At 35.0% G+C, this 12,532-nt stretch overlaps 1 protein-coding gene across 1 annotated transcript in view; it reads right to left on the bottom strand.

Annotated features, from left to right (window-relative positions):
- Positions 1 to 552: 552 nt before the first annotated feature.
- LOC109051339 overlaps positions 553 to 12,532 on the bottom strand; it is a 92,627-nt gene continuing 80,647 nt past the window's right edge. Inside the window, 12 exon segments of the mRNA XM_042723588.1 lie at positions 553 to 2,569; positions 2,724 to 2,883; positions 3,000 to 3,064; positions 3,066 to 3,090; positions 4,098 to 4,154; positions 4,287 to 4,434; positions 4,742 to 4,813; positions 4,893 to 4,937; positions 5,738 to 5,861; positions 6,092 to 6,118; positions 6,120 to 6,236; positions 6,585 to 6,673. Coding sequence (XP_042579522.1) covers positions 2,284 to 2,569; positions 2,724 to 2,883; positions 3,000 to 3,064; positions 3,066 to 3,090; positions 4,098 to 4,154; positions 4,287 to 4,434; positions 4,742 to 4,813; positions 4,893 to 4,937; positions 5,738 to 5,861; positions 6,092 to 6,118; positions 6,120 to 6,236; positions 6,585 to 6,673 — 1,215 coding nt within the window. The 3' untranslated portion in view covers positions 553 to 2,283.

The raw sequence follows: 12,532 nt of genomic DNA, 5'->3' as shown, positions 1-12,532 counted from the left end.
ACTAATCTGAACTATTAAACACTCATGAGCATACTAACACACAAACACACACACACACACACAAAGAGTACTTACTGTCATTAAACACTTTTCCATGTAAATAGCTTCACTTCAGATGTGAAAAAGTATTTGCCACAACATAAATGTAATTCACCCACTATTAAATATATGTATTCCACATCAAAATACACCGACATTAAATGCAAATAACTGATCTGCATTATACAGAAACAAACAAGTCTTACCTGTGTTTCATTGATTTTTAAAACAGGTGACCTTATTAAAGGCAGAGGTCAAGGAGTGAAATGGCCTGGTGGTTTTGAACAACAATCTGGGCAAGGATCGAATTCCTCTAGAGGAACTTCTAAAGAGAGAAGGAACACTCAAAATGACATGTTTCTGCTGCTAAAAGCTAAAGACAAAGGAAGAGAGGAAATGGTTTAAGAGGAACAACCGTAGTCATATAGAAAGTTAGAAAGAGTGAGTGTAAGCTTTACAACCACAGATCTATGCATCCAAATGTGCATCAGAAAGAAAGATCCGAGTCACACATTAATTCAGAAATAATTTATAAATAAATTCAGAATATCAGTTCAATCTGTGATCTCTTCCATAGCTTGAAATACATAAATAGCTTTCCACATATTGACAAAACCTAAATAAACATATGACCAAAAGCTGGAATTTACAGTAAATACATGCACGTGTGGTAGTTTACTTTACAGACTGTGCATATATTACAAACAAAACAAACCATAACTCCATTACACCTCAAAAAAGAGAGCATACAAACTACTTGGCACAAGGTAAACAAAGTTTCATACAGTACATCCCTTCTCATTGGCTGGCACTATAGGTTGGGTCTATGTGTGTCTTTATTTATCTGCTTTGAGACATGGGGGGATTACCATGATCTTCGGAGAAGTCAGACTATTAGAAATGTCTTTCAAGTTAGACAAAGGTGATGAATGCATTGAAGGTACCACAGATAAGATTTCAAGAACACATTAGAGAACAAGACCATTAGAGAAAAACGTGTCTAAATGTGCATATCTGTGCCTGCCAATCAAAGAATAAGCAGCCAATGTAAATTAATCTTGTTAGACCACTCCCCCTGCTATAAGACTCCTCCCATTCAGAAGGCCACGAAGAACATGTGGAATGAGCCCATAGACTCGTGTTTGGCAAAACTCTTGCATCTTCTCACATTTTTTTTTTTTTTTTTTTTTTTTGTAATGTCATTAATAGCTTTCATTACAATGTGCTTGAAATAACTGTGAAGTGCTCAGTAAAATGTATAGTGTTCTGCTTTTCTCTTCTCAGACAGCTCCCACACATTTTTACCAATAAATTTCGATGACTTTTCAAGTTGTTTGATAAACTACATAATTTTGTAAACATTGTTGCAAAGAACTCAGAGAATGCACTTACAAATACCAATTTCTAGCCAACAAATCATTTTAGCTTAGACTGAAGACTTTTATTATTATTATTATTTTCATGACTTTTCCAGTCATTTAAATACCTAGATAATGTTTGTGAAAAAAATGCAGATAAGAAATACATTTCTAGCCAACAAAATATTTCAGTGCTGACTTAAGATTTTTTTTTTTGCATGACATTTCCAGTCATTTGATTAACTAGATGATTTTAATTAAAAAAAAATGCAGACTTCTCTCACAAATACCAATTCCTAGCCAACAAAATATTTTAGTTTAGACTTTTTAGGACTTTTTTGTATTACTTTCATGACTTTTCCAGTCATTTGAATACCAAGATACTTTTTGTGAAAAAAAATGCAGTTTACAAATCAATTTCTAGACAACAAAATATTTTAGAGCTGGCTTTTTAGGATTTCTTAATATTTCCATGAATTTTCAAGTTGTTTAACTAGATACTTCTTTCTAGTTTCAAGATTTCTGATTATATATATATATATATATATATATATATATATTTTTTTTTTTTTACATTTCCATGACTTTTCATGCCTGACACCAACATTTGAAAATTCCCTGACATTTCCTTTCCAGATTTTCCATGACGGTAGGAATGCTATTCTCAATGCTAGCACTCATTTTGTGAGTTGTTGCCCATAATGTAGAGAGATGCAAAGCCAGTCAGACAGTTAAGTGTCTCTTAAGGCTTTAAATAAACATACGCAATTTTATAAACAGTGTAGGTCCTTGCGTGATTGGTCTGTGAACGCTTGTTTGAAGTGTCTTCTGTTTTAACCAGTCCGCTTTAATGTCAAATTGATGAGGTCAACCTTGAGTTTCATCTTCACCTCCCCTCTTCAGCAGGTCTGGTCTCAGACTTTAGTTTGACAAACTCTTTGGCAACCTCATCAGCTGAGCGCTGAGAGAGGATTCGTAGTGCGGTGGTCCCGGTTTCATCAGTGTTGATACGCGGACCCAAGGGGCACCAGCACACGCAGCTTTTCCGGTCTGCTACGTCTCGCAGCTGCAGTACTGCGATCCCGACCACTCGATCCGCACGACCGAAACAATAATCCTTCACCGTTATCTGAATCTCATAGCAGTCCAGACTCACGCCTTTACCCAACACACTGATTGAAATAAAGGAGAGAAATAATACACATATATTTTTTATATATATACTGTATATTGTTAACTGCTAGTAAGTATTAGTATAGTTCTTATAGAAAATGCTGGTATTTCAAAGCACATCATTTACAGACGAGTAGACGTGTTTTTACTCACAATTGAAAGGCCTCGTTGTACTTTGCAGTCCAGCTGTTGTTTTTCGATTTGGTTGTGAATTTCCGTTTCTTCTCTGTGAGCTGTGGGCCGACCAGGTTAACATCCACAAATGGACGAAACATCCCTGAGGTCTGCCATTTCATGTCGTTTACTGCAATCACTGGAAGAGAAAGATAAAGAGTTCATAAAAAGACACTGGGGGGGTTCAGCATTAAGTCACTTAAATGCACAGATAAGAGTCCTAAATTTAGCTCTACTTTGCTGTAGTGTGCTCACCTCGGACACCGAGTTTCTGCTCAGTGTTTCCAGCTGGGGGCGACACATCCAGCTGAATCACTGCTTCCGATCGGCCGCTCAACCCCAGAGCCTGTCAATCAAACCACTTCATTTCACAAACACTGTATATTCAACATATTAGAATCAAATATATGTAGTGTTCACATTTAATACTGAGTGTGGTTAAAAATATGGAATTCTAAGGAATGGATTTGAATGAAATGCTGTAAAATGTGTCATTACAAATGATATAGAAAAACTAGTGGTAGCTTAAGAGTAATGAAATTAGACAAATATTTAATGAACAACCAAGTAGTAAGCAGTGGATTTGGTGGAAGAGAAATGCAATCTTTTCATAAAATGCTAAAAAAAATCAAAAGGCATCAGAGAGTCAATTTTTACAAATATTTTTTGTTAAATGCGTATATGCGTTCACAAAAAATACATACATATATTAACACACTACTGTTCAATATGTCACAAAGGATTTCTATTTCAAACAAATTTTGTTCTTTTAAACATGAAAAAATTTAACAATTAAAAAAAAACACTAAGAATAATAAGAAATATTTCTTGAGCAGCATAAATGCATACTACAATGATTTCTGAAGGATCAGGTGACACTGAGGACTAAAGCAATGTGTGCTGAAATTTCAGCTTAGCAAATTACACTTGAAAATATATTAAAACAGAAAGCACTTATTTTGAATTAAAAATGATATTACACAATATTGCTATTTTACTGTTTTTGTTGAAATTATCATAGCCTTTTTAACATTGGAGACTAAAATACAACTTACTGACCCCTTAACTTTTGATTGTATGTGTGTAAACTTTAATTTATTGTATATTATTGCATTAATTTATTCCATTTTCCCCATCATTTTAGGGTTAGGCATTAATAAGTGTTTCACTTCAGCCTAAACCCCTTCAGTCATCGCTGTACTATAATAATTCTGTTTGTGTATGTTGTTATGTCTGAATGACTGAAGAAATAAAATACTACTACTACTATCATTTCCTATATTTCTGTATTTAATTCAGAAGAGAGAGAGAGAGAAATTCAAAGAGTCAAGGATGAACAAATCGTTAGCCCACCTCTGTCGGGTCGAATGTTCTCCTTGGGGGTAATCCTGATGCCCATACCATTTTGAACTGCAAGAAGAAATGTTTAATTTTCAAATATATGAGTCTTGCAAATGTCAAATAATTAATACAGATTGTGTGGCCATGTGCAAGGGTTAATAAAAGTCAGCCACTGAACGTGTGCAGGTGTATGTATCTCACCCTGAGCATGTTGTGTCGTCACAAATGCCTTGATAAGAGCATCTGTGGTCTGTGTGTATAGGGAGAGAGCATAACGCAGCGACGACAGCTCAGGGCTCTTCTCCAGGTACACTTTCTTTAAACCGTTTCCACCAGCATGGAAGAAGAGCTACCCAGTAGCAGGTTAGAGAGAGAGAGAGAAAATTAGCATGCATTTCCTTCTGCAAAAGGTGCTACAGTTCACAGTCACTTATTTGGTCTGACCACATTAATATGTGTGAGAAGTCATGCCTGTGGTGAGCAGATTTCTTAGACTCTTTCAGTTTCTCTCTTCTTCCCACACACTTTAATGACGCACTGATCCCAAACACTTAGTGTGCAATGTGTTGACTTGGTGTGACAGTTCTGTTTTTAAGCAGACACTCGACACTTTAACGTGTTGGAACTCAGCAGGCATGCCATTACCACCAACACACCTTGATTGAATCCAGTGCTGCCTCCAGGATCATACATTGTCTTGGTGACAAGCTCTTTGGCTCCACCCCTCCCTATAATGAGAGAGAAGCATTAGCCACACCCACTGCTTCAGGCTTTAGATTATACGTTTCAAGTGTTTATGGTTAATACCTTTAGTTTAGACAGTTCCTTAGCAGCAGTAAGAAGCTGAGCTCCCTGTAATAATAATAATAATAATAAAAAGAACAATTATTTCAAACCTCTGCCTGCCAGCATTGGCTGAAAAAATATTATATTATTAAGATCCTAAATGTCAAATGTATGTTAATTAATTAATTAATCTCCTAGACATTTTTATTTCAACAACTTGCCATAAGCAGCGCAGATGCCATCTCAATTAAAATATAGTTTTAACTTATAACTTAGAAATTGCAGTCTAACAAATCAGACAAGAACTCACCACCAGTTAGAAAATGGCTTCTCAAAAAACAAGAAGAATTAGGCTCTTTTTAAAAAAAATAAAATAAATAAATAAATTTAGGAATAAAATAAAATAACTTTCATTTTGAGGAATTATTTTCATGATTAATCACTTTTTTTTTTGAAAATGCAAAATTCTACAATAAAATAAATCTTAAATCAAATAAAAACTGAAAAAATGAAAGAAAGCAATGAATAAATAAATAAATAAATAAATAACACAAAAGGAAAAGTGAGGAAGATGAGAAAAAGCTATGAAACTATTGTGTTTTCATCATTGATCATCGCTGTCACTTCTGAATGCTTGAGTCTTGTACTCATTGCTCTTCCTAGATAGTATACTAACACTGACAACTGAAATAATAATAATAATAATAATAATAAGCACTGATAATGACCATTTTGTGTCAGTAAATGAGCATACATGGTGTTCTGAGAGCAGGGACAGAGAATCATAGTACTGTTTGTGTCATGAATTGAGTTTTTAGGTGTCCAACACTAAACATCCTGTACATGTGTCTTGTAAAATAGCTCACTATACTGTCGCTGCTCTGCGGTAACACAATCGTTTTCTCCATGCAGATCAGAACAGTCCTCCAGAGGTCCTTTAGCACACGCTTCAACACAGTCTTGTCACATATGTCCGCAAAGATGCTGAGGCTGCAACACACATCACAAACAGAAGTGTATGTACATTTTACATGTGGCAGTCGGGGGAATTTCCCCGGGGAATTTATGACTGATGACAGGTTATTATTTCACTTTTCTCTGCTCCTGTTTAGAATACCAAGTGTGCCAAGCAACAGAAATAGGCACACATGGAGACCCCTAGTGTGGCAAAATTGACAACTGATCTGAAACTGGTCTTAAAAGCTACTAAAGGAACTGACTTTGTGTCGAGGAACTCCATAAGCGGCCAGTGCGTTGTCTGCATCAGCCTCCGCTGTGTTACGAGTGTTCTGATTCAGAGGTCCTTTAATCTGATACAGGATCTCCGCCATCTGACGCACACATGCATTCATACGGGCCTGGAAACTATACACATACAGAAAGAGTGAGAGGGAGAATGGTATGGTATGGGGGGAAAAGATTTGAAGATTCAAAATTAGTCCGACAAGCAAGACGATAGTGATAATGACACTATTTCCAAAATAGATTTTTCTGTAGTGCAATGTTTATGTTGTATTCATTTCTAGTTTATGTTTATAGATGCATTCAAAATGCATCAAAATAAAATTAATTAAATATTTTTAGAATTAAAGTAAATAATAGTGATTTTCTGACAGAGCTATTATGGCAAAGGTGATATTTATAAGCAGAACACTCAGAAACATTGTAATTATGATATTCAGTTGAAATTCAGGCTCAGAAAATTAAGTATACCTCTTGGCAAACAAGCCACTCAGGTTATCCAGAACAGAATTAAGCTTCCCTTGCAGGTCATTGAGGATATCTGCAGCCTCTGAGTCGAGCTGTTGAGAGTAACACACACACACACATACACACAGGAAGATGTGTTAGTTTAATAGAAAATATCGAACTTAAACTAGGCAGAGGCACGGAGAGGCAAGGAAAAGATGTAAGAGGGGGATCACCGTGTTTGTTTGTCATCAGCAAATTGGAAACATTCTCTATTAAAGCCCCTTTTCAACGGTAAGAAAAATATTCCGCAATATATCTGTCAGATCTTAATTAAAGCAGGTGTAAAAATACCAAAACAAAGAGTGGGGGAGTTACGCTTTCATTCCCGTAATGAACTTTGGTAAAAATGTGTTTATCCAGTTTAATGCTGCTGAGAAAGGACAATTAAAACATCGCACAATATCGACAGCAAGGGATGTAGATTTGGTTCAGGGTGGTAGAACAGAGAAAACGTATAAGTAGGTTTTGTTTGCTTTCTGTCTTCTAGCCTATGGCTATTCAAAGACGGAAAGCACCAATAAGATTTTTAAAATATAGATCGATAGCATCTTTATCCTTTATTTGCATAAGAATGTGGCCCCAACAAGTATTTGGACACTTGAACCACACTGTGTGAATGTCATTGCGATAAAGAATCAAACCAAGTGCTATTTATTATATCAAAGAAAGGTTGCACAAGCAAACTTTTTAAGCAAACATAGACAAATATATTAGTTTATTTCAGATATATTTTTATTTAGACACTTTCTGGTTGTAAAATTTAGTGGAAATTGTTACATTTTTAATTGTGGCTTATGTCAACAAATACCTGAGGCCAATGAATGCACAGAACTGATCATAAATGTGACCCTGGAGCACAAAACCAGTCTCAAGTCGCTGGGGTATATTTGTAGCAATAGCCAAAAAAAACACTGTTTGGGTCAAAATTATAAATTTTTATTTTATGCCAAAAATCATTAGGATATAGTAAAGATCATGTTCCATGAAGATATTTTGTAAATGTCCTACAGTACCATAAATATATATCAAAACATAATTTTTGATTAGTAATATGCATTGCTAAGAACTTCATTTAGACAGCTTTAAATGTGATTTTCTCAGTATTTCAATTTTTTTGCACCCTCAGATTCCAGATATTCAAATAGTTGAATCACGGCCAAATATTGTCCGATCCTAATACACCATACATCAAAGAAAAGCTTATTTATTCAGCTTTCGGATGATGTATAAATCTCAATTTCTCGAAATTGACCCTTGTGACTGGTTTTGTGGTCCAGGGTCACAAATGCATGTTTGCCTGAACATCTATTTGCACTATGCCATCACAGTGATAGGGAAAGTCTCAGGAGGAGGAAAGAGATAGCCAGGCTTCTGGCAAAACAACATGACACGGTCTCACTCACACACACATACATGTGATGATTATCGCACCTTTTTTGTGTTGACTGTTGCCTCTTTCTACGGATGGACAGAGTGAAAATAACACGGGAAAACCAAAGAAAAGGCACAGAGAGAAAAATGATACAGCTGAGCAAATCCTTGACTGAAAACAGATGCTTCTGAATGTTAGAACTGAGATAAATACAGGAATGTTCACATTTCATCTGCAAGAGAAACACCACACACCTCTTTTCCCTCATCTTTGGGCTGAAGAATAAAATAAAAACAAACCGAATAAATAAAATGGGAAAAACATTCATAGTCAAACTCATTTTAGTCTGACAGATGTAAGGTCTAATCTACTCTCTGTCTAAGGTCACATTCACATAATCAGCTTTTAGCATTGACAACTGCATTTACTCCTCGTCACAGCAGACACCAAGTTAAATAAACTGGAGTACAATAGCAATAGTGATCTGAAAGCTCCTGATGACACAGCTCATACCACCACCATCTCTCAGAGTTAGCAAAATTACACGACAAACATTGTGTGTGAGTCTTAGTGGCGATCTTTTTGTGTAATGTGTATAAAGTGACGGACAGTTTGCTTAGTGTGATTATATTCTGGAGTCCAGAAAACTTTCAGTTCTGTCAGGTCAGTATCTGAATATGCATACATTCCAGCTAGACTACCTTTCAAAAGTTTGGTAAGATTTTGCAAAGAAGGTTTATGAAAAGTCTCTTGTGCTCTAATCTCTAATACATTAAAAACAGCAATATTGTGAAATGTTATTACAATTAAAAAAAAATTTTTTTTTAAATGCTTACATTTATTCCTGTTATACCAAAGCTGAATTTTTAACAGACATAACTTCATTCTTGATTTGAAATGTTTTGTAACAATATTAATGTCTTTACTCTTACTTTTGATCAATTTGTTGCATCCTTGCTGCATAAAATTACTAATTTGTACTTTTCAAAAAAAAAAAAAAAAAAAAAAGTGGTTGGTTTTGGTAAGTTTGGGTCAGTCATGAACGTTTCGTAAATTTTTAATATGACTCTGGAACAATTCTCTGGTTATGTTCATTTAGTCAAGATTTTGCATGTTCAAAATCCTTTTATTCATGAATGCACAGCTTGATCCAAATATGTATTTGAATGCTTTTTGTTTTGTACAGAGTCTATACGTCTGTCACATGACCAATTAATGACCAAAAAATATAAAATAAATGCAGAAAAATGTATTATTTGGTTGCATTACAATGATTTTCTAATTCAGAGTATGATTAAAGATTGTATATGTGGTGTGTGAGGAACTGAAAATATAACATTTTAACTTAACAACACAAAATGACTTAGATGAGAATTTGTTTATTTTGCTGAAAAAGATTAAAAAATTCAAGTCATTAAAATGATCCGAACTTCCAAAATAAGTAGCAAAGTTGACCAGACTTCAGTCAATAGCCTGGTGACACAAGACTACTTTAAACTACTCATAAAACACATAATGAGTGTTCTAGAAGTATGCTCTAGAAAAACACTAAGAATGCAGAAAAAAGTTTTATAAGCATCTGTTACTGTGTTTACGAAAACAATGATCGTTTATTCACTGACAACAGCTAAATCACATCATTTGCCTAAGGCACATCATTATTTAAGCTTTGAATTATGGTTAATTGTTTTTATGTCACATCAGGGCACAAGAATCCTATTCCACCTAAAAAACAAGACTCTGACAATGAGGTACTGGAGCCCTGGGGACAAGATCACAGCCAAACAGCACACATCTCTCCTTCCCATCAGATTTTATACACACACTTGCTCCTCACACTAATGAGACCTTGTTCTATCATGTTTTAGAAAGCACCACACACACACACACACACACACACCCACAGACGTGCATCAGCTTATTACCTCAGCTCCATCACCCACCTCTGTGGTCGTGTTCTCATCCTTGAGACAGAGAAACAAAATTACATTCAATATCACACAGAGTCCAGTTGATCCTATGGGGGACTATGGGGCAACACTACCACAGACAAACAGTGTGTGTGTGTGTGTGTGTGTGTGTGTGTGTGTGTGTGTGTGTGTGTGTGTGTGTGTGTGTGTGTGTGTGTGTGTGTGTGTGTGTGTGTGTGTGTGTGTGTGTGTGTGTGTGTGTGTGTGTGTGTGTGTGTGTGCGCGCGCGTGTGTACACAAACCTCCCTCCCTTTCCCCCTCATTCCAGAACATGGACACAAAAACAACACAAACACATGAATCAAAGAAACATACACAAATCAACACACAAGATAGAAACTATAGGCACTTACAAGCCAAATCTAAATGAAAACATATAATGATGCATTATTCAATACATTAAGGGAAATAAATGCAAATATTTGCTAATTTAGTTGTTATAGCTTAACATTAAAATCATGAAGATGATCCCCAAACTGGGGCAGATGCAAAACATGTTTACATGTTTAATGACTATGTAAAATATACATAATATATACATAACTATAACTATATCTGTAATTATTAGTTATATATGAATATGAATAATACTAAATCAAATACACTACTGTTCAAAAGTTTGGAGACAGTAAGATTTTTAAATGTTTTTGAAAGACTGCAAAGCTGCATTTATTTAATTAAAAATACAGTAAAATACAGTAAATATTTCTAACATTTAAAATAACTATCATTTAAAATGTAATTTATTTCTGTCATGCAAGCTGGATTTTCAGCATCCTTCCTCCAGTCTTCAGTGTCCATGAACATGAACATAATTCATTCTAATACATTTTAACATATCTTCTGAAACAGATTTGCTGCACACACACAAAAAAAGCATTAAATAAAGAAATCAGTTCTTATTATTATCAATGCTGAAAACAGTTGTGCTGCTTAATATTTTGTGGTAACCATGATATGTTTCTTCAGGTTAAATTATTTCTTTTTTGTAACATTATTAATGTCTTTACTGTCTCTTTTGATTAATTCAGTGTTAAATTTATATGTTAGTGTGTTATGTGTATATTTATGTATTTTGAAAAAGAGTTTTGTCAAAAGAGTTACATCTCTATAACACTATAATATAGTTTAAATTGAAAGAAACTATAAATTCTGATTTAATTATTCCACCCAACTGGCCTACAGATTATGATAAAGTTTATGTTTCAAATGTATCTTATACATGGAATTACAAAATCTCACTAATTTGTAACAAATATAAAATATGTTAGTGTGTATATTGTAGAAACATATACTGTACAGCTGCTTTGCAACGATTTGTATCGTGAAAAGCGCTATACAAATAAACTTGAATTGAATAAAACAATCTATAAAACACTAGCAAAAAACATGCCACTGGGGACCATATGCTTGTGTATGTTCTGTGGGTGGCAATTACTCCAGGGGTCGTACTTGAACTTTTCACTTCAAAATAATGAAGCTGCTTTCTTTCGCACAATTTTTTAATTGTTTGTCTATGAGCTACATGCAGCGAAATGTTTTTACAGCATCTTGCAACCCGAGCACTGCGTTATTAGGATGGTGTGCCGGGTTAGAACTAGTTAAACTTTTAAAAAGTCATCTCAAGATTTTACGTTCTATTTCATGCCGTTGTTTCAGCTGTTTTTGATTAATTATTGCTGTCACTACAGAGTACTCATACTCATCCCCAGGGCTGTGACCACCACAGACATTAGGTGCATTATATACTGTATATATACACACACACACAGAGGCTTTAAGTACTAGTATTACAAAATACTGTAAAAGTGCACACACCTTTTCTTTCTTTGAAACAGACTGCAAAAGGAAAAAATGAACAAAAAGACAATAAGAATGAAAGCCAACAAAGAAAAAGTTTAAAGAGCTACTAAAAGCAAATATGCACATAGATGAACTCAAACACCACAATATCTTCCGCACACAGAATTGAAGGGAAGGAAAGAAGAATCTAGATAAATAATTCTACCGTGTAATAAGAGGAAGTCCCTAAATATTTGATTCATCTGCTCAAAGTATCTGATACGACGACACTGACTACTTCACTATGACTGTCATACATCAAACTAAAGCATTTAGCTCACACAAACCCACCTTCTGCCTGTCAAGCTGTACATGCAGATGAAAGGAGAAACAACAGTCAATAACAGATGGATGAATGGCAGGGGGTGAGGGTGACAGAGAGAAGGAAGCTGTAATTTTGAACAGGAGCAGCCGAATGCTCAAGGGGCCATTCGCATAGGATGCGCTTGTGCATTAAAAACAGCTACACAGAGTGGATTGAAAAATTGGCCTAACCAAGACAACCAGAACACAAAACTGCTGTGCCATGTGACAATGACGGCAATCAGAAAATATCTGATGTTTGATATACAGAAACCAACTGACTAAATGTTAAAATACTTATTGAAGTTGCAGCAGGTTAGATTTTATAGCTTCACCTGGTTAGGACAGGCTGATTTTATCACCTGCTTTAAAGGAACACTCCACTTTTTTGGAAAATAGGCTAATTTTCCAACTCCCCTAGA

Source organism: Cyprinus carpio, chromosome B5 (genome assembly GCF_018340385.1).
Source record: "Cyprinus carpio isolate SPL01 chromosome B5, ASM1834038v1, whole genome shotgun sequence".
NCBI lineage: Eukaryota > Metazoa > Chordata > Actinopteri > Cypriniformes > Cyprinidae > Cyprinus > Cyprinus carpio.
Note: the sequence above shows the minus strand (reverse complement) of the source record. Positions and strands in the feature narration are given on the sequence as shown.